The sequence below is a fragment of the Sceloporus undulatus genome, chromosome 5, assembly GCF_019175285.1.
Source record: "Sceloporus undulatus isolate JIND9_A2432 ecotype Alabama chromosome 5, SceUnd_v1.1, whole genome shotgun sequence".
Classification (NCBI taxonomy): Eukaryota; Metazoa; Chordata; class Lepidosauria; order Squamata; family Phrynosomatidae; genus Sceloporus; species Sceloporus undulatus.
Genome location: NC_056526.1, coordinates 20,012,322 through 20,039,268, shown reverse-complemented (window position 1 = coordinate 20,039,268; position 26,947 = coordinate 20,012,322). Strand labels below are relative to the sequence as shown.

Genomic DNA, 26,947 nt, shown 5'->3' with positions numbered 1-26,947 from the left:
AAAGACTATGTGTGCCCCCCCCCCATATGATTAACATCTTCGAGTATATTGCTGGCTTGGTTTAATGTTGATTTTATGTATACTGTGCACTGTTATGCAAGTTTTAATTATCTATTGCAATTTTTATCTTGTATTGTATCGTCATTGCAATTGTTGTACACCGCTGTGATCAAATGGAATAGCGGTATATAAATAAATTTTATTATTATTTATTTATTATAAGGTTGCAAGCATCCTTCCAAGGTAGCTAAAATGAGTACCCAAATTGTTGGGGGCAATTAGCTTACAGTTGTAAACTGCTTAGACACTGTTAGTTCAGTTGAAGTGGTATATAAATGAAGCTGTTTGTTTGTTTAATTTTTAGTTATGAAACTAAAGTCACCTAGCCATTTTTGTGCACATAGAGGTGTAAGTTGTAACAGCCTGGAACTGTAGTCCCACACAGGAACAAATTTGGACAAGCTGTTAACTATGCTCATATCACTCGGGCTGTTCAGACCGGTAGTTTGGGCTGACTTGGGGCAGAGTCGGGGCATAACATCTCCATGACACATGCCCCGGCTCCGCCCTAGGGCAGCGTAATGTTGTCTGACGCACCACGTGGGCGTGACGTGGCACCACATTGCTCCTATGGCACTGTGTACAGACGACGCAGTGCCGAAGGAGTTCTGCCAAGCCGTGACAATGCAGCTATCATTGCAGGGCGCCCTGCAAAGGCCAGAGTGGGGCCACGCTGTGCGATTGCCATGGCCCCGATATGGCTGAACCCGGGGTGGCTGCATGCCACCCCTTCAGGGCTGTCTGTATATCCCCTAAGTTATCTTTTTCAAAGCCCAAGAATGACAAGGTCCATTTGATCAGTTTCTGAAACGGAAATTCAGGGTTTGCATTTTTTAAAAGTTAAGAAAGATAAAAGTGATACCTTATGTTCTTTCATATCATGTAGGTGGTAATCACTTCACCTTGTGTTACAGTACTTTGAAGGGAAACAATTAGCATGTTTAATTGTTATTTAAGTGATAGGTTATGAATTTGTAATAAAATAATAATTTTCAGGGTGGATTGGTAATGTGACAAGATAGTTATGCATATGAACCTTTCATGAATGGTAGTTTGGGCTGCAATCCATGCAAGATGGCACCAAGTAAAACTCATTAGTCTTTAACATTCCACAAGATTTTTGTTGTTGCTTTCTGCATTAGACTTAACTACTTCCCTGAGTTTAGGCAGGAGGTATTTCATGTATCCAATAACACATGCCTGAGGTTGCCTGCTGTGAAGTGTAGAACTATTGTGGTAAGAGAAACTATGCTCCAAAACCTGCCAGAATTATAGTTGAGTATACTTAGGGTTGCCATAGCTGAGGACCTCCAAACCAGGACAAATGTAGGACAAGGTTTAAAAATGTAGGACTTTTAAAAAAAATCCTAGCCAGGAAATTTAAAAAAAAAGTCCTACATTTTTAAACCTTGTCCTCCTCCTCCTCCCCGGCTTAGGAGGAAAGCCTCGGCCTGCTCCCAGGCCGGGAAGGAGTGTGGGGGCTGCCTGTCATCGCGCGATCGCCACGATGGCAAGCGGCCTCCTCCTCCTCCCTGGCCTCGCTGTCTCCCAGGCCACAGAGAGGCCTTGGAAGGCTCCGCGATTGCGGAGCCGCCTCCAGGGCCTGGCTGGGGGGCAGGGCCAAACTGGGAAATTCCCGCCCCCAGGCGGGATATGGCAAGCCTAAGTATACTGTATACAGTACCTGCATTTTTCTTGGGGACCATGGACTTGCTGGGACTAACAATTGGATTTTGGTTCTAATAAATAAATAAGCGTAGTTGAGTGTTATCTTTTATAACATCTATATGAATGTTACAGTAATATTTTATTACTGTATTGACACAACAGGAATGCACCAATTCTAATTGATGAGTTGTCTGTTGTTGTTTTTTTACCTTTGCCTATAAAATTAAATTTAAAAGGTAAATTGTAGACCAGGAAGGAGGGTGTGAAGCAAGTAAGCATATTGAATTGGTAACTAATAACAAGGACTTGAATTTTGCAAGATGCATGGAGTAAATTAATTGCCTTGCATAGTATTGCCTCAGGGTTTGCGGTAGGGTTAACTTTGTTTTCCATTGAAATCATGGCTGGTTCTTAAAAATTCCTCTAATGGTAACAGCTTGCATCTAGTTCAAACCAGTATCAAAATCACCTAGCAAAAACTAATAGAATTTTCAAAGTACTTTCTTTGTGCAGCTGAATGCTAAAGTTCATTGGCTAACGTTAATGACAGGCTAAAAATAAATTAAAGTACTTGGGTAAAATTCCTTTCAGGCTCTTTACCTTAAGCATCCTGTTTGGGAGAAACCCTAAGAATTATATTAGCCGTAATAATTTCCCCAGTATTTCTATGTATTAAAATTGCAGGCAAACAGTAAGCAAATTATGAGTGTTGCCTCACTAGACACCAAATGCTGTAGCTTCCTGTCATGTGGACATACTATGAAAATTATGCTGGATGTGATTTGCACATCGTTTCATCTCTTTATTTAGTAAATCTATGGCGGGTTACAGACGGGCAAAAAGGGATGTACTCATGACGTCATGAAGGTAGAGCCTTCAGACGGGCTTTACCTGAATGCCGTCATGAACACGCCCCCCGCACGCCCCAAGCGGGAAGAAGCGGCATTAAAAAGGTGCTGCTTTTTTCCGCTTCTTTTCTGTTTGATGCGTACCTGCACAGCTCCGTCTGTAAGCTGCTGCACCGATACGTCAGAATTGCTACGCCGCAAATATAAGTTGCCGGTTTAAAAGCTCCGTGTCAGCTGCGTCGCATAATGGGTCGGGTTCCCGGGACATGCGTGGTTTGCAGTCAAGCTTTAATTGCAACGTCCGCTGCCATGGAACTGTGGAAGCTGTGGCACAGCTGCGGCGCATTTTAAGCCTCGTAACCCTAACCCTAGAGCCACTTGTGCGCATGCGTTGCTAGAACCGCGGGAAGTTGTAACTTTTGCCGGCGGATGTTTTGGTTGTAGAAAGTGAAAAGGGAAAGTTTGGGATTTAAAGTGACCCCCTACACACATTCCTGCGCCATTCTCACCTGGGAACGGGCACAGTTTGGCTGCTCCTGGCACAGCTGTGTGGCGGCTCCCCTTTGCCACCAGGCAGGATGGCACAGCCATCCACCAGCACCCCGAAAAAAGGCAGGGGGATGTCTTGGTCTCATACTGAGACGGCTGACATTATAGCTATATGGTCCCAGAAACTGGAGTAACTGCAGAAACTGGAGCAGTCCTACCTGAATGCTGACACATATCGAGAAGTGGAAGAAGCCATGAGAGCTGCTGCACCGGTACACCAGAATTGCTACGCCGCTACTTTAAGTTGCCCATTTAAAAGCTCCGTCGCATAGTGAGTTGGGGTCTTGGAACATGCGCAGTTTGCAGTCAGGCTTTAATTGCAACGTCCGCTGCCATGCAGCTGTGGAAGCTGAGGCACAGCTGCGATGCATTTTAAGCCTCGTAACCCTAACCCTAACCCTAGAGCAACATGTACGCATGCACTGCTTGGAAAGTTTGGACTTTAAAGTGCACCCCTACACACATTCCTGTGCCATTTTCACCTAACAATAAAAAACGCTAAAACTGTAAATATTGACATATGTACAAGGGAGTTGAGGGGAGATGGCAGGGGGACAGCGGTGGCAGCGGAGACAGCTGTGGCTGCGCATTGCAGATTCAGCAGGAGCACGGGGACCAAAGGAGAGGAGGCATCTATGATTCTGCTGACACTGGCAAAGTGCAAGCGGACAAGGATGCCAACACCAGCTGATCACCAGCTGGCAGGAGTCCACCATTGTTTTAAAGGGGCTTGGGCACTTTAAATGTGCCCATAGGCTTTCTGCCGCCGCTGCTTAGCCCTGCGCAGCTGCGCATTCGCCAGCCAGCAAAGGAAAAAAAAAAGAGACCCCGGAGCTTGAATGTGCCCACGATCTTTTGATGCCCTCTAAACTTGCCCCCAAAGGCAAAGGGCAACTACAGGGGGCCTGGGCCTGGGATCAAGGGGCAGGGAGCACTGACAAGGCACTAGGTCCCATGATGTCCCATAAAGACATCATTTCGCCTCCCAGGACATGTGTTCCCTCCCAGCCCTATCTACTCTATTCTACCCTTCCTGTTCTCTCCTCCCACCATGTCTGGCTCACTGGTCCCCAAACCAGCAATCTCCAAACTCTGTCCTTCCAGGCGTTTGGACTTCATCTCCCACAATCCCCAGCCACCTTGCCCTGTGGTCTGGGATTCTGGGACATGAAGTCCAAACGCCTGGAAGGACAGAGTTTGGACATTGCTACCTCACACCACTCCTGCCTAGCTTTAAAGTCACAGGGAAAAAGTTTAAAGGGGCTTGGGTGCTTTAAATGCGCAGACAGGCTTTCTGCTGCCGCTGCTTAGCGCTGCCGCTGCGAAGCTGCACACTTCTCATGCGGCAAAAGGAAAAAAGCCATGGTTTGGGCCGCCCGTGAGGAAGCTGCCTCTCTTTTTGCAGCGTCCTCCGAGGCGGCGGTTTGGAAACTTCGGGTCCGAAACGGACCCAGGTGAGGCGTCTTCACTGCCCCCCCCGTGTGGAAGCTCCAACACCTGAAGCACGCCCCCGGGGCGGGCCGTCTGGAGGCTCCGCATTCAGCTAAATACACCTCCAAGACGTCCTCCCCTGCCCGTCTGTAACCCGCCTATATTCTATGTTTTAAGAGGGGGGGGGGGAAATCTTAGCTTAAAAGTTACAAAATGACTTGTAATGAATTCAGTGCACCAGTTGGAAAGGGGAATTCTATAACTGGATATACTAATTTGACTGAATAACATTCCAGTGGCACTATCAGCTAATTATTATGTTTCAAATCCAATTGTTAGTCCCAACTAGAGAAGACCCATTGAATCATCTGAAGACATAAGTGTTGTTACTAGTTTCATTTGATTCAGTGGACCTACTCTGATTGAGACGAACAATTGGATTAGGCCATTGAATAAAGCACTCAGAGGCTGATTAATTACTTTCCAAGAAATTATAAAACATCATTGAGAGCCCTTAATTCACTTATGTTCTATTTAATATGGTGCACAATGCTGTTGTGTAGTTTGAACAGTATCTGAGTGTTGTAGGAGAAGATGGTACAGTGGAACCTCGCCATACGTGGGGGATCCGTTCCGGATCCCGCAGCGTATGGTGATTTCCGCCTATGCTCAAGCCCCATTGTAAACAATGGGGCTCGTGCACGGCGGCGCGGAGGTGCATGGGGCGCAACAGGCCGCACGCCCATTCAACTGAATGGGATGCTCTTCCCCGTGCGCGTGCCCAGCGGCTTGAGCACGTATGCTCAAAGCCGCGAAAAAAAAGGCCGCGTATGCGGAGGCCCCACTGTAATTTGCGTGAAATTTGAGGGGAGGCTGAATGGGAGGAGTCTTGAGCTGAACTTACCTGTTGCATGGTATTTATTACTGCACACATTTGTTTTCTCTCTCTCTCTTTCTTGGAGCTTAGGCAGTTCTGAACACAGTTCTGATTTCTACATGCTATCATACAGGATGAAAGAAAGCAGAACTATAGATGAGGAGACTATGCTTCCTTCCCAGCTGAGTGTCTGTTTTCCTTCTGCTGTGCGTTAAAAGTGGAATGTAACAGCCCCATCTCCTAACTGCTGTACTTTTGTGCACAAAGTGTGTGTGTGTGTTTGTGTATGTGTGTGTGCGTGCGTGCCCCCTGATGGATCTTTCAAAGAGAGATTTTTGCCCAGTGTTAGTCATTATAAATTCACACTGTTGCTGCTGTTCCCACAAGGACTATACTAAAGAGGTAAGAATTTTTATTATATTGATTTACTTCTCACATAATAATAATAATAATAATAATAACAATAATAATAATTTTTATTATTATTTACTTATACCCTGCTCTTCAGCCAAATATGAGTCTACAATGATTTTAAAAAGAACTATCCTGTATACATCTCTTCTATAACTCTCTTTGCAGTCCTGGCTTTGTATTTTGAATGTCTTAACTTTAGTTCAGGATGTAACAATTTGGATGTAAAATAACTGGGGGGCGAGGGGAGCAGCTGAGGATCATTTTTTTTGTGTTTGTCTGGTAAGGGTAGGTCTGTCAAATAAAAAATGTTTAAAATGTTTATTTCGTATAATTATAAGTTGAGAATGCTCCATATAGGCAGGGTGACACTTGATAGTAAATTACCTTCACGAAAAAACTGAGTAGTACTAACCTTTTCTCACATGATGCTATATTAACACTTCCTATTTTACTACTGATTCTTTATTTTAGTAATTGGTTGAGCAGATAAGAATTCATCTTGGTTCTGCAGAAAATAATGTTTTGCCTTTCAGCATATTGTTTATTTGCTACTGAACTGCAGAAATGTTGTCTCCCTGTGCTACTTGTGGATTGTGGAAGTTGAGGAGAATTAGCCCAGAGAACAATAATATTTTTTATTATAAAGTACTGTAAAAACAAAACATTTGACCTAGCAAAATGCAAATAAATGACAGTGAAGCCTGTATACTGTAGATACTTAGTTCAGAGGATTGTCCTTAGAGAGGTTTGCAATTAGTAAGTTAGAGAATTTGCTGGACTCTCCTTTCATATAAGAAAGATCTGATTTGCTTAGAGTTTCCTCTGTCATGTTCCATATACTTTGGTTGTGGAAGTTTTGGATTTCATCCCATTTTTCAGATGTTAGAATTTTAAAATAGAGTACTTATAATTTCTAAAAGGTTTTTATGTTTTCAGCAAGCTTCATGTTCGAATACTTATGCCAACTTTGAAGGTACAGTCGAGCCTCCATGCAAGTCTTGGAGCCAAACCCCAGCAAATAATAAGGGTCCTCTATATACTTACTCCTATTTTGGCAGTACCGTGGCAAGGGGAATATTGAAGCTGTCTAGATTACCGCACTACACTCTTATAGCACTGCTATTCCACTTCCTGGCTGCCTCCTGTTGCATTCTGGGATTTGCAGTTTAAGGGGGGCATTTAGAATTCTCAGCCAGAGAGCTCTTAGGCTTCACTGAACTACAACCCCAGAATGCAACAGGAGGCAACCAGAGCAGTACCAACAAACAAGCTTCATTTATATACCGCTTCATACCGCCTAAGCAGTGTCTAAGCGGTTTTACAACTGTAAAAGTGGAATAGCTGCATTGTAAGAGTGTAGTGTGCTAATGTGGTAAGACACTGACTTGCCCAAGGTCACATAGTGAGTTCAGTATAGGAGGAAAATTTGAATCAAAGATTTCCTAGTCAGTCTTGCTGATTAGCCACCTGGTTTTCTGTATGTGACTGGTTAAATGACATTGAAAATAGACTGAAGCTTTTGAATTACAGTAGTTTGTGTAACAATGGGTTGCATCCAGAGTAATGTGTTAAAAAGTAGCTGGCAGAATGTCATTTGCCACTAGTTTCCCCAGTGGCAGCATCAAGTCTCCCCCTGCATCTTCTGATGATTAGGGGACAAGAAAGCTATATTCTGCCATCTAAATTATATTTGTGTTTCTGTGGTACCATCTTGTAGGATTTGACTCAAAAGCATCATTCCTTTCAGTGGGAAGAAATGGCTAGAGGAAGGTCTTTTAGTTGAAACAAGGGAGAAAGGCCTTAAATGACAACTGAGGTAAAAAAAAAAAAAGCATGAATATTGAGCACACACAGAGATGTATGTGTAGAAAGTATGAAATTAAAACCTGAACCCATATACAGGCTGAGTCTCCCTTACTTCAAAATCCAAAATTGTCCACATGAGTGACTAAGGTAGTGACACCTTTGCTTTCTGATGGTTAAATGTACACAAATGTTGTTTCATGCACAGAATTCTAAAAAATATTAAATTATTTTAAATTACCTTCAGGTGTATTAAGTTATATATAAAGTATAAATTGAATTTAATCTTTAGACTTGGGTCCAATCTCCCAAAATATCTCATTATGTATATGTAGCTATTACAAAATTTGAAAAACCACAAAATCCAAAACACTTTTGGTCCCAGGCATTTCAGATAAAGAAGACTTTGTACCAAAAAGTCTGTTATAAGTAGAGATGTAATCTCTAATCTTGGAGGCTTCTTTAGTCAATTAGGATAGTTTCTGATAAATCTGGTAACATTTAAACATTGGAAAGATTATTCATTATTTTAAGTATTTCTAAAAACTTAAGATATGAGGCACCATTTTAAAAAGGGAATTCCTCTTCATTATCAGACAGTGGAGGAAATGACTCTCTTTTGCTGCAACATATACATGTATGTGCTTCACCCAAAACAAGGGACGTTTTTTCCCCCAGAATTTTTTTACTCATTCCGGTTTATGCAAACTGAATTAATTAAAACACATTTGATGAATTTAACTTAGTTAAAGTTTTATTTGGGCATTTTGTTTATATGTGATGTGCCAACAGTGTTTATGGTGCTTAACACAATATAAGCACAAAACAAGGATCTTGTAATCTAGATTCTGAGTTCACTTCTGTTTTCATTTAGAGATAACTTCTAAACTGTGGTCAAATCCTGTTTGCCATTGCAGAATATCTGATCCTTGAATATCTGATCCTTCTAGCAATTGGGAAAAGAGATTTCCTTTTTGTAATGGAATTAAAATGCAGCCTTTTCACTAAAATTTACTGTAATGCTGAAGGAACAGAAACAATTTGTCAAGGATCTCTGGGCTCTGCAGATAAGATTCTGGCCTGTTACAGACTGCCAAAATAAAACTGCTTCAGGTCTCTTTGGAGGTATGCTGTTTAAATGATGCATGCATCCTAAGAATCTAGAAGCTGCACCAAAGCTGCACTCCAGTGCATCATTTAAATAGCATAACTCCAAAGAGACCCGAAGCAGCTTTATTTTGGCAGTCTGTAACAGGCCTCTAAAAGTAAAGTAAATTTAATCGGGAAAAGTAAAAGTAAAGTAAATTTAATAGGGAACGATAGTGACTAAAAGCTACTTGGCATGTGAATCATAACCATGCTTTGTGTTGTGTTGTACAGTCAGCTCTCCGTATTCACAGATTCTTTATCCACGGATTGAACTGTCATTCAGTATTTTCAACCAGCTTGAAAATATTTTAAAAAAATATAAATTCCAAATAGAAAACCTTGATTTTGCCTTTTTATATAAGGGATGCCATTCTACTATGCCATTGTATTTAATGAGATGAGCATTTGGTATTCATGGCATGGGAGTGGGAGTAGGGGTGAGAGTCCTAGAACCAAACCCCAGTGGATACCAAGGGCCCACTGTACTACTTGAGAATAACAACTTTTAACCTCTTGCATTGTCCCTCAAAATCAAAGTTGGTTGCTGGTACATGTTTATACAGGAAGTACAGTCATCCCTTCCGATTCTTGGGGGATCCGTGTGGTGCTGCACACAACCCATTATGTCCCTCCCAGCTTGCCGTCCGCGAAAGACCTAAGGACGCAAATAGCAAGACCGTGAATTGGGAGGGATGACTGTATTCTGGGATTTAATACACGAAGCAAAGTGAATGAAGCTTAAGTCAAAGGGAGCAGGCTATATAAATTAAAGCACATGCAGATCCAAAGTTAAGTAAAATGATAATCATCCTGTAAGGTGGTTAAAAGACACATGGCCATATAATATATGCACACTATAGCTCTAAATGTGCTATCAAATTATGTTGCACGTGGACCTGCTTCTTCCCCTTAAAAAGGTGGGGGCATGTCACTCCATGTATGAAAGATAAGTAGACATTTAGATTAGGTGAAAGGGTGATCCGCCACTACTAACATTTGTATGCATTGCTATTTAGAGAATGAAATGCACTAGATTTCTGAAAAAGACATATAGTATAAATTGGAGATAAAATGGAGAGAAGGGACACAGGGAAGTAAAAATGAAGTCTGGTTGTAGAAAGTTTTTTTAAAAAGGATAGTATAGAAGCAGCTTTACCAAAGTAATTTATCTGGAAGAGGACAGATTAGAATAAAAATAGTTTAAAATAGTATAAGCTGACATAGAAAGAAGCCTAGTGTACAATAGATGTATGAAGGAAGATTGTGACAAAACCTGGAAGGAGGTAGATTTTAATTAGAGGTGTTTCTAATAAAAAGAACATAGTTTGCCCTGAGGGATTTACTGTATTTCTGTTTCTTCTGAAATTAAAAATACCACTGGATGTTTTTGAACCAATTATTTAATAGCTGCTCTAAAGTATTATTCATATGAATTGTTATTTCACTAAAAAAGGAATAATTGTACTGGTTTTTGAGAACTAACTCCCAATAAAGACTCAGTTGGTGGATTGAAATTTGTCCCCAGACACACGATACCAGTTTGTGTTTGCTTTAACAAAACAATTATTATTTTCTGTGCTATACCTGCTAACATTGTAAGTCACTTTTTGTTAGATTATATTTTTATTTTTTGGAAAGTTATAACAGCAAAATGTATTTTAAGTGTTAACCTGGAGTAATTTTGAAGTCAAGCTGCAAATATATTTGGAGTTAGGGCTTTAAATCAGTCTTTACAACCCCAATAACATACTGATACTGGCAAAATAAATGACACATAAATGTATAGGAGGATAAAATATGATTCTAGTCATCATGGTTACACTAGTGTAATTTAAGCAGAAAAGTTTTTCTCCTCTCAGAGTTAGGATCACACATTCAATTTATCACTTCAACCTTTACCCCAGTTTTTTTCTCTCTTCAGTGTAACTATTGTGGTCTACAGGAGATTGTAAAACAAATGGCCCATCTCTAGGCTACTGAAAGGAAAGCAGTTGCTTCAGAGAATCCAAAACCACACTTGCATTTTCTGTATGTGAAGATCAAAAAGTGTTCACATGATGAGACGTTATTCTGCTATAAAAGTGAAAATCGCCATGTCTGAGGGTGAATTTTATCAGAGGTGCAGACAGCTTTTGTTGTGTTACCATATTTCCCCATTGCTGCTTCTATGTTTCAGGGAGTCAAGCCAGCCAGCTTTGATAAAGTAGCAATTCCTGAAGTAAAGGAAATAATTGAGGGATGCATCCGTCAAAACAAAGATGAAAGGTAAGTGCTAGTTCCACTTGGACTAGGCAGTAGGAATGGAGCTATGATGCAGTTTAAAATCCATCGAATATTCTGTAGTTAATATAAGTACTACATCATATAATCTCTAAATGGATGGATACACAATGCTGGATTTGTTTTCCAGGTGTTATCTCAGTAAGCAAAGTACATGTTAAGCCTTTTAGTTCAAGTTAAGAGTGTGTTATATTCGAATTCTAGGTATAGTGTGCCCGCGTATGACGCAGGCGCATTATATGCTACTTTCAGCATACTCTGAAAGCAGCGATGGAAGAAGTGGCACTGTGCACCGGAAGGAACAATGGCGCACGCGCCTATTACTTCTAACGGGGCTCAAGCATATGTGGGATTTCTTTTATGCGGGGGAGGGGGGTCTGGAACGGATCCCCCACGTAAAAGAAGGGACCACTGTATAAGTGGTTGGTAATCCCTTGGTAGAAAGGATGTAATCATCATATTTAGTCACTCCAGGTTATTTAAAAAGTGCCTTTATATAGGGGATCTAGATGACCAGGTAGAGAACTTTTGTGTTTTATTAATTCACTATAATATTTTACACCCCATTTTACTCCTTCTCTTTATTTTCTGAAAATAAATTTTACATACTAGGTTTTTGGGCAAGAGCTATTTAGAAAATTTAAACAGTTTATACACTCTAGTGCAGAATCTGTGGCAGTGGGTGCATTATACAAGCCAATCTTGAAAATAAATATGTATTCCCAGTTATTCAGCATCAATCTAATATTATTAGTATTCCCCTTGCTTGGATGATGTGGCCTGGATGTAGTGTCTTGGAACAACATTTAATTCTTATGTTGGAAAATTGTGAAATAGCTTCATGCATTTTCCTTCTTACTAATACATAACATAGCTCTCCCCCCATTCTCAATCTCAGGAGCCCTGGTGGCGCAGTGCTTAAATGCCTATACTGCAGCCACTCACTCAAAACCATAAGGTTGCGAGTTCAATCCCAGTTAAGGGGGCTCAAGCTTGACTCTGGCTTGCATCCTTCTGAGGTCGCTAAAATGGGTACGCAGCTTGATGGAGTCAATTACCTTATAGTTGTAAACCGCTCAGATACTGTTAGTTCAGTATCTAATGAAGCTGTTTGTTTGTTGTTTTTGTTCCTTTGTTTCCCATACATTCAGGTATGCCATCAAGGACCTTCTGAATCATGCATTTTTCCAGGAAGAGACTGGTGTGCGGGTAGAGCTAGCAGAAGAAGATGATGGTGAGAAAATTGCCATTAAGCTCTGGTTACGAATTGAAGACATTAAAAAGCTGAAGGGCAAATACAAGGATAATGAAGCGATTGAATTTTCTTTTGATTTGGAGAGAGATGTCCCAGAGGATGTAGCACAGGAAATGGTAAGAAATGTAGAGATTAGAAGTCTGTTTAGTTTAGAGCCTTGAACAACCCTGATGTTTAGGTGTAATTTGTCTCAATTGCTGTTTAATTGCTTACTTGAAATGAACACTTAAAACACTGTGATGAAGAGAATTGTATGGAAAGAGGCAAGGAAGCTTTGGAAGGCTTATTCTTTGACGACCCCCCCCCCCACACACACTTTAGCTAAATCAAATCTGACCCAATACTCTTTGTTGGAGACAGTCATGCAAGCTGAGAGGGTTGGGCCTCCTTTTGTAATTGGGTCACTGTTGCAAACTTTGGATTTGTACTCATGCCTACTAAAAGTTTATTTGCATATGATGTGAATATAGGAAAATCTTCAATTTCAGAATCAATTGGTAGATAAATCACCTACTTTTTATAAAGTGAACACAATCCATTTCCATCCAGTAATTCCTAGATCTCAGTTTTCTTGGCTAAAGAATAACTACTACACTTCAAACCTTCCAGAAGCATTAATTGGCCTATTATTTAGGTACAGGTACATTGAAACATGCCTGTAAGATAGCCAAGAAGAATTGTATGAGTGGATTCAGCTACCCAGCTCTCAATGTGATATTACTTTAGTACTGCCTTTCTAAAAAGTTCTGTATTTTGGGAGACTGGTACTACATATGGAAAAACACATCTCTGCTCATGTTATAGTATAATTTAATATTTCTGTATTTCACTTCTAACGTATAAAGTACTATTTCATAAAGGATTTTGGAAGAGGCTTCTGTTACATTAATATAAGGGGACAAGTAGTGGTCTGTCTCATTCCTAACTTCAAGATCTGTAATGAATACATAAAAATAGAGAATGGGCTAAATGTACCTGTTGCAGAAAGAAAGATATGAGATGGGACCAGTGTAGAAATGGACTTTATTAATGTATCCTTGAGAGAGCCATTGTGGTGTAGTGGTTTGGGTGTTGGACCACTGTTACTCTGGAGACGAGAATTCAAATCGTTGGTCAGCCATAGAAAACACCCTGAGTGACTTTTGATAAATCACATTCTGTCACCCTCAGAGGAAGGCAAAGATAACTCCCCCTGGATAAATCCTGCCAATAAAACACCATTTTTCATTTTAGGATTGCCATAAATGACTTGAAGCGTGTCTTTAAGGAGAGAATTCATAGCTGATCTTTAGTGTCTGGGCAGATTTGTGTAGGTTCTCTAAGCTGTATGACATGTACATAGTCCTGCCAGTAGTTCCACTTGTTAAATAAGTTCCTCATCAAATGATGGGAATGTGGAGATCTGTGTTAAATTGAGTACAGTGCGCCCTTGGCTTACATGGGGGATCCGTTCCAGACCCCCCGTGTAAGCCAAAAAAACGTGTATGCTTGAGCCCCATTCACTTGAATGGGGCTAGTGCACGTGGTGGTGGTGCAGCAGCACGCGCGTGCTATAGGCGCGCGCCCCAATCATTCAAATAGGACACGCTCCTGCGCAGCTGTACACGGGTTTGAGAGTATGCTCAAATCTGCGTATAGCGCGCCCGCGTATTGCCCGGACGCACTATACTCATTTCTAGTTCTGAATAAGGGACTGATGCAGCCCTCCTTTGCGTCTGCCAGCTGTCTGAGGCACTGTATCCTGACCTTCCTTCCTTTCTAGAACAGATAGAATTGTAGAGTTGGAAGAGACCGCAAGGGCCATCCAGTCCAACACCCTGCCATGCAGATGATAGCTGTTAACAGTGAATATACTTAAGGCTTGTTCAATGGAGGGCTAAATGTTCATGTTCAAGAATGATAGCCTAGATTCTTGTATTTTTTTTTGACAGGATACTGCTTTTAGTTATCTGCATGCATGTTCAAACAGTCATTTAAGTGTTATGAAATAATTTAATTTTCTTGTCTTTAATATGTAATTGAAATGATATATTTTAATGTATTTTACATGAGTAAATTTACATTTTCTGTTCAGGTTGAGTCTGGGTATGTTTGTGAAGGGGATCACAAAACAATGGCTAAAGCAATAAAGGATAGAGTGTCCTTAATTAAGCGAAAGAGAGAACAGCGTCAATTGGTGAGGGAAGAGCAGGAGAAAAGAAAACAAGAAGAAGTCAGTCAGAATCAACAGACAGAACAGCAATTACAAACAGGTGCTACCCAGCAAGGAACAAAACATGCTACGCCTGCCACTGGTGTTGCTACCATCCCTACAACTTCAACTTCAGTTTCTACACAAGTGGAACCTGAGGAACCAGAAGCTGATCAGCATCAACAGCTGCAGTACCAGCAGCCCAGCATTTCTGTTTTATGTAAGTATTGGTTCTACATGTCCCCTCACCCTGCCCCTTGCTTGTCCCCATATGCTGTGGGAGCTGAACTCAGATTAAGCCTGGCTATAATGCATTTCAGAGAAAGGAACTGAGAAAGCCACCTCTGAATATTCCTTGCCTATGAAAAACTCTATGAAAAGCATGGGGTCATCACACATCGACAGGTGACTTGAAGGCACATAACACACGCGCACACACACACACACACACACACTATATTTATCATGTTTTATTTCCAGCAAAGTGGCTATGTGGCTTGACTATTATCATTTATGGGGAAAATTAAAAATGCACTTGAACATGTAGCTCAGACTTTCTGGTCTTACAGATAACACTCAAAGATTGAGGCCTAGCATTTGTCATTAAGGCATTGCAATCACAATTCAGTTGTAGCGGCACCCAGATCACTGCTGCTGACATTTTATTTACAAGATAGACTGTGGCTGATGTGTCCCTTCATAAATGGATGCTATTTGTATCAACCTATGTACTATTAAGAGTTCTTTAAAAAAAGTGAAGAAGAGAGGGGCAGTGATAGTGGGGATGAGAAGGACAGTGACTTGTCTGGGGACATTGCTGGCATTTACTACACACCATCTGCACACTTTTATTTACAGTGGCCTGTTACAGACAGGCCAAAATAAAGCTGCTTCGAGTCACTTTGGAGGTATGGTATTTCAATGATACATGCGTCCTAAGAGTCCAAAGGCCGCACCAAAGCCACGCTCCGGTCCTAAGGACTGGAGTGCAGCTTTGGTGAAGCTTCCAGACTCTTAGGACTCATGTATCATTGAAATACCATACCTCCAAAGTGACTCGAAGCAGCTTTATTTTGGCCTGTCTGTAACAGGCCAATGTTTTGAATATTAATTCTCTGATTTTCATGAGTTGCAATGACACCCCTGACCAGGAATAGCTAGAGCAAGAGTGTTCATCTCAACTATAATTTCATTGGTAAATTATAATCCATGACTTCACCAAGCAAATACAGTGGTGCCTCGGGTTACGAAAGTAATTCGTTCCGCGGCCGCTTTCGTAACCCGAAAAGCCTTCGTAAGCCGAAATGCCATAGGCGCTAATGGGGAAAAGCCGCGATTCCGTGTAAAATAGCGCCGAAAAGCACCAAAAGTTTTTTCGTAACCCGAAAAAACATTCGTAACCCGGAACAATTATTTCTTATGGGATTTTTTCGTATCCCGAAAATTTCGTAACCTGGGTATTTCGTATCCCGAGGTACCACTGTACAGCTCTTTTCTGTTATGCAGTGCTCTAATATATTTATCTTTTAGAAGTGCCCCCCCCCCCCTTAATTTTCAATCACTTTTCTCCTCCACCAGCTGAGCAAGAGGGTTGAATGCTAGAAAACTTAGATGCCACATTTATTCCCTTGGGCATTATCAGATTGGTTGAACTGTTAGAATCTGATCATACCTAGAGGAAAAGGCATACTGAATGATGCATAAAGGGATGGCAGATATGGGGGGGGGGGGAAACAAGAAGCAAGATATAGTTAGCAAACAATTTTGTTAAAGCTACTAGGCAGATCTGTAAAGCTCTTTCTCAGCTTGAGAGTAAGGAATTGCAAAAATTCATAGGCATGGAAGATCAGAGAGTGGACCCACTTACATGATTACGTATCATTTGATGTACAGGATGTCTTATAGAATTCAAAGATACAGCTTTATTAGTCTGTAGAATCAATATGTAGAGGGATCTTGTAACACCTTTAAGACTTAACTAAAGAAAGAAGTTGGCAGCATGAGCTTTTGTAGATGTTTAAGTCTACTCCCTCAGATGCATTAGGACAGGATGTCATGTAGGCACTATGACCAAATAGTGAATGCAGCATGTATAACTTCAGTTCCACATTTGAGAGGCCATCTAGTTGTTTCTCCTGGATGGTAGATTGGTATGAGACATAAAAGCTGTTGCTGTTCTACTGCTAATGAGCAACAATTCTTAATGAAGCAAAATGTCAGTCTTTATTGATGCTGTTAGTACAGTTTATGTAATTTCAGAAGGACTGGACTTGGGGGTTGATTTTTGCATGTTAATTTCAATTGTGGCAGACTCTTCTCAGTGATGCTGTGCCTATAAAGCTCTTTCCTGGTGTTTATTTGTCCCCCCCCCCCAAATAAACCAACACTTTGTAGTACAGACACTATTTGAAAATAATTTTGTGCAAGCTTTGAGGTGATGGGCATCTGTCTCATTTTTCTGGTGGCTTTATTATTTTTTGGAATTTAAAATGGAAATTTTTGTTGTGCTTATGTAACAAGTGGTAGCTGCCTTGAGTACTTGGTGAGGAAAGACCGGATATAACAAATGAATGCTTTGTAATAATAATTTAATAATAATTTGTTTTATTTATATACCGCTATTCCAAAGATCATAGCGGTGAACAGCAAGTAAGCTAATCAGCAAGTAGTGGCAGCATGGTGTAGTGGTTTGCGTGTTGGATTGTGACTGGAGATCAGGGTTCGAATCCCAGGCTTTAAAAAACAATGGCACAGTCCACCGTAGGGTGAATAGGGAAAGAGAGGAGTTTTTGGATTTTATTTGATATAGAGTGGGTATAGCTGGAGAGTTCCAAGGAAGAGAGTACTCATTACCCCTCCCCCCTTCTGTAGCCAAGATTACTAAGATAATCACCACCCAGGTGCTGCAAACATATTTGGGTAGCAGATGGTCATTTACTGAGTAGTAGAGGGGGACATAAAACATAAGATAGTTTCTTTGTTCTTCTGGAAGTTGGATGCTGGCTTATTCAACAAACCTTGGTGGAAAATATGGCTTAGTGTTACATCTAAATACCGCTGCTGAAGGTCTAGTATAAACATTTTGCACTACAATGTAGTGTATCTGGCAACCAAAACATGAAGAAATGGCTTTGTTTGAAACTCTGAGTGAGTGTGTGGTGGGCACCAAAACATGATCTTGGTATGGTATGAATTCTGTATTACTAAAAAGCAAACTTACCCAGGAGTCCTGCTGTGAATTTCTTGGAGGATGCTATCAATTGTTTTACTGTTTCTATTCTATCTAGATAGAGCAGCTGTTTTCTTTACTCTGGAAGGATGTTGAGAACTCATAGCCAAGTATTTTAATGTTTTATGCATTGTTGTTTTAACCTTTGTTGTGAGCCGCCCTGATCGCAGGAAGGAGCGGGATAGAAATCAAAACTTTATTATTATTTATTTAAGTTTGTATACAGTAATAACGTTTATTAATTTATAACTCCCTTTCCACCAAAGGGCGCAACATCAAACATACAGTCTGAGACAAAGACAATAAAACACAACACTAAAATATGTATAAAAACTCTTAAGATGCCATCAGCCACCACAGCAAACTCAGGCACAACTCAGCAACTTAGTCCAGTGAATCAGAGAGGAAGGTATTTCATCCTTCCAAAGATGGGAAAATAGGTGAGATCCTCCTCCACTTGGAGGTTAGAAGGAAGATCATTCCCCAGTTGTGGAGCCAGATCTATTGACAGATCTGCTCATGTTGGTGGAACAGACAACAGTTCTTTGCCTGTGGCTCTTAAATTCCTATGTTATGCATACTATGCTAGCTGAGATGCCAGATACTGGGGGAGATAGAACACAGAGCCTCAAATACAAGAACCAAATGTTTGAAACTAGCCCTAGCCCAGACTGGTAACCGGTGAAAGGATGTATTTGGGAGGGAGGGGAAGAGAAAAGCATGGGAGTATTTAAGGGAAATTTAAAACAACTGGGACAGCACTATTTTGAATTAGGGCCAGAGGGATGAAAAAGCAAAAAGGCAAACATGCCAGTAGACTATTACAACAATCAAGGCACAACAGAACTAAAATCTGGACGTGCAGATGAACTCTCTCGATGGTCAACCTATAGATCCTACAGATGTTCAAAAGATGGAAATTACATGCCTTTACAATCACCCCAATAATGGGGCACAGGGACAGATAGTCAACCAGCAGGACTCAAAGATTCCTGCTTACCAAAACGTGAATACTGTGCAACCCTGCAGGCACAGTGGATGGTAAAGCTGAAACTTGGAGATCTAGTGTTTTTTTTCCATATTCAGCTTAAGATGCCGGGTGACCATCCATAAAGCTTGACAACCAGCCCATCACAGTCTTCCACACAGAGGTATCAGCTGATCCAAAATGGGAAAATTAATTCAAGGTAGTGTATAATGAAAAAAGAACAGGACCCAGAACAGATCCCTGTGGCACCCCTGCAGTTACAAGAAAAGCTTTTGAAGTAGATATCTGAAATGGAACAGAGGAGATGTGTTATGTAGCAGGGGACCAGGACATTGATACTGCACTGATAATCTCTCCACTTTGCCATTTTGTCTAGGGAAAAACATATGAATTGCATGGATATTGTCCTGGGATATTGAAAATGAAAGGATTTATAGGCAGGATTTATATCTTGTGTTTTTAGTTTCTGTCTGCTGCCTTGCTGGCATAAACATTACTGGGCACAGATTCTGAAGATCTGTACTGTGCTTTGAGGAATGGAAACATAGACCACTGCTAGTATTAAATGGAGCTTCCTTGCTTTCTCTTAATAAAATGGAGTTAAGGTAACTTGTAAACAATTTTGGAACTTGGACTTGGCATGGGATCAGTAGCCTGGGCTGCAGTCTAAAATAAATATTTTGTGGTGTTCACAGCTGATGGCACAGTTGACAGTGGCCAAGGATCATCTCTCTTTACTGAATCATGTGTGAGTAGCCAACAGACCGTTTCATATGGGTCTCAGCATGAGCAGCCTATTCCACCTGTTCCAGCCTCAGGATATGCAGTTGGCCCGCCACAGCCCCAGCAGCCTGGAGGATATCAGCCATCTGCAGTGGTAAGCATAAGGCTGAAATAGCAGAGCAAATAGTTCTCATGCAACCTTGTTCCATATACCTGGATTTGTATAGATGTTTATGAAGCTCCAGTTTGAATGCTAGAGTAGATTCTGTGCTTACACGTGCAGGAAGGAGACTGTATGTGTTAGGATGTAAAATGCATTGTTCTGCTAGTGCTTCTGTTGGTAGAGTGTTCTTAAAATCCTGTTGGAACACCACATGAGTATAGCAAAAGAATGTATATATTTTGTCAAAGTTGTCTTAAGTTTTCAATTGCAGCTAGAGAAGGTAAGAATATCTAATGATTATAGAATGCTGCATGCAAACACTGCAATTTGAATTGAACCCACTTCTATGTTGCCATTTATTTACAGCTTGCATTTAAATTGCTCATGGGCACAACTACCTTTCCCACTTCATGTGTTCATTTGTGTTACCCTTATTTGGTACCCTTTCCTGGTATGTTTTCAGAGCTGACTTTGGGGATCTTCTAGAAAACCTGCTCCCCATCTCTACTCTTAAATTCTTTACAAAATTTGCTACATGTGGAGTCTGGAGAGGCAAAAAATAGTACTCAAATAAATCATCCATTTCCAGTGGATGCAGAATTTCTTATTTGGTTGTTTGTGTTACTGCTGTGAATCACGTTGGGAAGAGTTATTGGAGTAGGTAATTTTCACTTGAAGGAAGACTCTTTTAATTCTTTACAAACAGAACATATTTTCTTATCAAATGCACTTATGAAGTTTTGTGCCCTTTTAAAACCATAAAATGAGACATTTTAGATGTCGTTTTAAAAAAGTGTGGCTCATACTGTTTTATTTTCTATATTTAAGTTCAGTGCCATAGCTTAAACCAATAACCCATTAAGCAATCTTCACATGCTTTGCTTCAAGGTTGAATAATCTTGGCTAACACTTAAGGGAATATGCTAACAGTTCTTCTGAGCAGACCAGGTTTAGATGACAAATCAAAAGCTTCCAGAGAAACTTCCAACTCGACTTTTCAGGAAGTTCAATTCTGAGCACAGTCTCATTGGGAGAGAAGTCTTGAACAGATAGCTCAATTCTTAAAGATTCTGTAGGGAAATGTTTGAGGAGAAAGCACCTGTCTGCTGGAGGAATGTTTGTGTTAAAAATAATAATCTAGGAGATTATTTTTTTCAATCAGAAAAATAAGCCATTAACCTGTTGTAGCTAAAGTGCAGCAGCTATCTTCTTTAACAAGCACCTTTCCTAGAAGACCGTCTAATTGTGGCAATTCTCTTTTAAATTAAAGTCTTAACCTATTCCACAGTTTATGATGTAGTTGATTCTTGATGTCTTGTAATCTTTGTCTGAATAAAGAATTAAATGTTTCCAGTCACATCCTTTATTTTAGGAAGACAATTTGTTTTAGAACAAAATATGTGGTACCTCAGGCAAATCTTGCTTAAGTTATACCAAAGTATCCATGGAAGGAACGTTTTTCTGCACACATGACTGTGCCCATTCCAGATCATTATGAACTTCTGATGGCCTCCTTAACACTTTGTAGGTCTTTCAGATGTTAAATTTCTTGGTGCTGAAAACACCTTTGGTACATTCTAATGGAGGTGGGTTCTGAGAGCAGATGTCTCTTCCTGCATGTGTGTAAATGGTTTGTAGGAGGAGAATTAAGGACTAATGGAAGCTGATTTTTAAAAGGAAAACCTGCAGTCCTCTGAGGTGTACATAATCCTCTTCCTTGTGGCATCACTATCAAGTTTCTCTTATACAGTACTGTATGTAACATTCACTATTGGCCCGTTGTCATGAGTGTGTCTCCCTCAGTTCCAGCTCATTAGTCATGTGATATGTGTTCACGTCTTTTTGTTTTCTTCCTTAGCTTCCACATGGCTGTAGCATGTCAGTTTGTGCTTCCCCTCTTTCTTTCCCACCTCTGTACCAAATCCCTCTCAGTGCTCCTTCTACTCCACCACCAGTATTGTCTGCACCTCTTTCTCCTTCTTACCTTCGGACTGCCCCTGACGAAACCTTTGGTGAAAAGCTTTCCAAAGCCCTGGAGAGTGTCCTACCTATGCACACCGCCTCTCCACGCAAGCACCGGCGCTCCAGCCTGCCTGCCCTCTTTGTCAACCCTGTATGTCACTGTATGCCTCCTGGTATATTGAAGATAAGTCACCATTAAATACATCCTGGCTTCATTATTGAAATTAGCTAAGAAAGAGAAGGGGAACTGTGTTGACCCTGTGATGGTGGAAAGCTGATTCTTTTCCTACAAAAAGCTGGGAACTGAGGCATTTGTAGCCTCTGGAAAAACATTAAATTATAGTACAGGGTTTAAAGAGCAACCCACCGATTTATTTGGAGTTTCATATATTTGGATTTTATGTTACTCATTTTCACTTTGGGCAGCAACTAGTATTCTCTCTCTCTCCCTCCCCTCTCCCTCCCTCCCTAGGAAGGAGAGCTCATGATGACAATGACACCTCTGATTTTATTTATTTATATCCCAGCCCTTTTCAGTCTGGGAGTCAGTGTGGGTTACAAATGTTAAAGCAGATACAGCAAGAATATTTATACCATATAAAGTTAAAAATGCAATTAAATTATAAATAAAATTAGAAACAATTAAAACATTAAAAAGAATAGAACAGATGAAGTCCAACATCCTCCTGGAAGCCAGGATGACCAAATTGAGGCTGTTGTACTTTGGCCACATTATGAGAAGGCATGAATAATTAGAAAAGACAATAATGCTAGGGAAGGTGGAAGGCAGTAGAAAGAGAGGAAGACCACATGCCAGATGGATAGGCTCAACCAGAGAAGTCATGGTTCTGAGCCTATAGGACCTGAACAGAGCAGTGGAGGACAAGGGGGTCTTGTAGGGGGTCTCATACGTGTGGTTGCTGTGAGTTGAGGTCGACTCAAGGGCAGTTAACAACATTAAACAATACAGCATATTATACAAAGCTCATTTTCCTGAGCAATCAGCCTTTAGAGCCCTGAAACACCTGCCTACAAAAGGATATCAAGGAGGATGCCAGACTGTTCTCTCTGGGAACAGAGTTCCAGAGCCTTGGAGCAAGTAGTGAGATGACTCTCTCTTGTACTTAAAAGCCTGGGGGGCCAAGAGAAAAGCCTCTTGAAACTTAAAACTATGGCCCGTTACAGACCGCCCAAAAGGGGCGGTCTTGGGCTGCTGCCGGTTGCAGCATGGAGGAGTCGCAGCAGCCAAACCGCGTGACGACTCCGCGCTGCAAAGGAGTGTGAAAATCGCACTCCTTCCGGCAACCCAGAAGAGACGCCGCAAGTGCCAAAGCACGCACTCGCGGCGTCACTTCCGCCACGCGACGTGCGGATGCAAAGCGTTCGTTATGTCAAATTGGCGGCGGCCGTGTGGAACGGCCACTGCCATTTGTTACAGACTCTGTCCGTAACAGGGTAAGAGGTGTCTAGAAGAGATGCCCCCTTTTCAAACTGGGACGTCATGAGGACGTCCGAATGGGCGGTTTGTAACCTGCCTATGACAGTGTTACTAATGACCTTGATGGTACATCTGTGTGGGACTGCTAGCAGAAGACTTCTTTCTAGGCCTGAGCATTATGAAGAAAAGTTCCTCACAAGCAGGCATTATAGACAAAAGGCTGACATTGCTGGAAGGACAGACTTCTGTTCTTCTAGTGTTTGCTCCCCATACTCCAGATTTCTCCTCTCCTCCTCCTCTGTGAGTCCAAATATTCATAATTCTGCCATACTATCTAGCTTGTAGAGTTGGAGCTGTTCTTAATTGCTTTCCATTTGGCATAATAATTCTTTGTTTACTTATAATAATATATAAGATTAGTAGCAGGTAGTTTCTTCTGGAGAGAAGTGGAGGTTACTTGATAACATTAAGATGTATATGATGGTCTTACTCCCATATAAGGGTTATAATGGATTTCCTCTTTATTTCTGTCTATTTTGAAACATTGGTGAAGCAGGTGAGAAAGAATCATTTTTCTACATTACAGGAAAGCATCTGTTCACATTCTCCATGCTGCAATGTCACTGTGTCATATGAGAATTTGCCGCTGCTTTTCTAGAAATCTTTTAGGCAGTGAATTAAAAAAAATAGGTACATCACAGAAGAAAGTGAGCATTTTATGTCCAGGAGTACTATCAAAGATATACTTGATAGAGGGCTTTGTGTATAATGTAGATAAATAGAAATCCACTCTGGTGCATCATTATGCAGTACTTCATATATATTATCCATTTGTAGGAGATTCTTTTGAAAACTCATAGTGAAAAGTCTGAAGAAGGTCTGAGGGCATTCATTCTAACATTCAAATTAGAATCTCTTCTTCAGTATCTAAATAATTTTCAGGGACCAGTCTATAAAGTATGGATTGATGTATAACCTTGGTTTTATTAAAGAAATGCACTCAACGAAATTGCTTACATTAATGGGTGAATGGAAAAGCAGCTTCTAACAACAGCAAATACTCCTGTAGGCAATGATTTCTGCCATGGATGTATTTAATGGATATGTATAACACTTCAAAGCATTTTGTGTGTTGACCATGAACTAGGCGTAGCCATTCTATAAGGTTATTAAAAAGATTTGCCTATTGAGCGTAACATGCTGATATGCTTCAATAATATGTGAATTACTTGTCTTGTTCATGTCAATACAGCCTCAGTCCATGGTGCATCCGTGTGGGGGAACCCCAACATTCCCAGAGTCCCAGATTTTTTTTCCATCTGTTCATGAACGGCCAGTGTCTTTTTCACCACCTCCCATCTGCCCTTCAAGGGTGGCCATTTCTCAGAGGCGCAAGAGCACTTCCATCCTTGAAGCTCAAACTTGCCATTTCCAGCCTTTGCTGAAGACTGGTCAGAGTTTGCTTCTCCAAGGTGGTAGTCCAACAGCATGGACACCAGAGGCACTGGTGGCAATGAGCGCTACAGCTCATAAATCTACAGCAGAGGATATACAGGCTGACCCTACATTTGTGTCATCCCCAGTGCTGGGTGATTATAGACCTGGACAACCAACTTCAAAGGATGCAACAAACATGTTGACTCAAGAAGGAGTGTATTTAGTGGGCATGCCCTACCAGTCCCAGTTCCCAGAACATTATGATATGGTACCCCATGATTCCCATGGGACTGAACAACTGTTGCACCAAGCTCCTGAACAGAGAAATTTGCAAGGTGGCTCTCTTCAGAGTTCTGCTTTGGAGTATCAAACCGGGCAGACTTTTTTGGCAAGACAAGTTCAGAACTTGAGGTTGGATTCTGGAATGAATCCACTTTTACCGTTGTCTAGCATGTCAGCTCCAGTGAGTGCAGATGCCACACAGATGAATGTTCACCCATTATTTGTTCCTCATTCTGCACCTGCTGTACTCACCCATAGTGGGGATGGCCGAACAAGTTGTGTGTTTGAGTTCCATGTTCAGACACCCACTGTGACTGTAGGAGAAGGTACTATGCTATCCCAGCGTATTTATAGAAATCGTCGAGGTTCTGCTGATTTTAATCAAGATGAGTCCCTTCAAACAACTTTACAACCTGTTCGCCTTCAGCCTGTAACAGAAGAGCAGTGCAACTACTTGGGTCCTGAGTTCATGTTACCTAGAAGAAGTTCTGTTCTACAGAACTGGCCAGAAGGTAGTCCAGGGTATTCCAGTGACTCATCACAAGTGACTTCCTCGGATGCTAGTGATTTTCTGTCTCCCCCTCCCAGTGGAGCATCTTTGTCATATGGTTCAGGCTTGTCTCTGCCTGCTTCCCAGCTGTCTCAGAAGATATTTCCAGATTCGCAGGTCGTCTTCCACTTACCACAAGGAACTTCATCTCAACAGGCATTCGCGACACTGGTTTCATCGGGACCGTCTGCACACTTTGCTCAGGTTATAGGAACAAATGCTTGGATTTTTAGTTTTCCCCTGACACCATTGTGCAAAGGCTCCTTATCTTCCTTACTTAGTTCAGACCCTTCCTTAATTTCTCCCTCAACTTATTCCAATGCTGGAGATTGGAATTTTGCATTCCCTGAAATGTGTTACTTGTATCCACTATGATCCTAGCTTATTAGGAGCACCACTTTGTGTGCTTTTTCTGTATGTAGTGTGTTTTTATGTTCGGCAAAACCTTGGCATGTGGGGTTGTTTAATATGGTATCAGATGCTACTCCTTTAAAAGTGTTAAAAAACTTTCTGTTTACTTATGTGATGCTCGCTTTGGATGCTCAGGTAAGTGAAATTCAGAGACAGCTTTAACAGCTTAAAAATGCATAGACTGGATGAAGTATTACCAGTCATTACACACTGTTCAAAGCAATATTTCAGTAATAGTTGAGGGTAGGTTTTGGGGATAAAATTATGGATTTTGATATGATAAGTGGATAAAACTTAGGGTTGTGTAACAAAGGATCTAAAGGAAAATGCAAAGGAAAATGATGCCAAAGAAATCAGAACATTCTGGAAGGCATAAATATTTGTGCTTATCCCAAAGGTTGGATGGATAGGTAAGTAGAGGGGATCCATGCTTATTTTTGGTGCTCCCAGGAGGGAATAGGTTCTCGCCTTTTACTACTCTATTTAGAGAAAGGAGGTGGCTACTTTTTTATATACTGTATATACTCATGTATAAATCTAGAAATTTAGGTTAAAAATTGACCTCAAAAAACTAACACTAACACTAACACACACACACACACACAGGGGCCCCTCTCTTATGCAAGGATCCATTCCGGACCCACCCACCCCACACACACATATAAGGGGAAAAGCGTGTATGCTCTCACCCCGTTTAAAATAATGGAGCGCGAGCCTGTGGTGAGGTACAGTGCGTGAGCACCATTGGCCCCCCCATGCTGCTTCCATGTACGCTGGAAGCCACACATGGTGCACCTGTGTATGGCGTGGGCTCACTGGATATGATATGATATGATATGATATGATATATATATATATATATATGTTACATATTATATATATATATCGCCCGCGTTATACACGAGCGTGCCTTTCGCGGATTCCAGCATATGCTGGAAGCCCACGCTGGAAGAAGCCTCAGTGCATCCGGAAGGGGTAATGGTGCGCGTGCCCGAGCTCCATTATCTTCAATGGGGCTCAAGCCTATGTAGAATTCCCCTTATGTGGGGGGACGGAACGGATCCCCCACGTAAGGGCCCACTGTACACACACATACAAAACTCATATATAGCTCTCATAATATATATAACTCATTAAACTCTTGCCTTTCACTACACACACACACACACACACACGCGCGCCTTTCACCCTATATATATATCTAATCTGCCCTGGAAGCACTGACCCTTTTCTATTCTC

The 26,947-nt window shown here is 41.2% G+C and overlaps 1 protein-coding gene across 12 annotated transcripts in view; it reads left to right on the top strand.

The window, feature by feature from the left end:
- Positions 1 to 26,947, top strand: part of WNK1 (WNK lysine deficient protein kinase 1) — a 131,479-nt gene that overhangs the window by 58,451 nt on the left and 46,081 nt on the right. For 8 of the 12 annotated variants that reach the window (XM_042468891.1, XM_042468886.1, XM_042468890.1 and 5 more), the window contains exons 5-10: positions 10,976 to 11,064; positions 12,231 to 12,450; positions 14,409 to 14,745; positions 19,438 to 19,619; positions 21,487 to 21,741; positions 24,281 to 25,501. In XM_042468891.1, coding sequence (XP_042324825.1) covers positions 10,976 to 11,064; positions 12,231 to 12,450; positions 14,409 to 14,745; positions 19,438 to 19,619; positions 21,487 to 21,741; positions 24,281 to 25,501 — 2,304 coding nt within the window. The remainder of the gene's footprint in view (positions 1 to 10,975; positions 11,065 to 12,230; positions 12,451 to 14,408; positions 14,746 to 19,437; positions 19,620 to 21,486; positions 21,742 to 24,280; positions 25,502 to 26,947) is intronic. The other 4 variants (XM_042468894.1, XM_042468893.1, XM_042468889.1 and 1 more) reach the window with 2 other exon arrangements.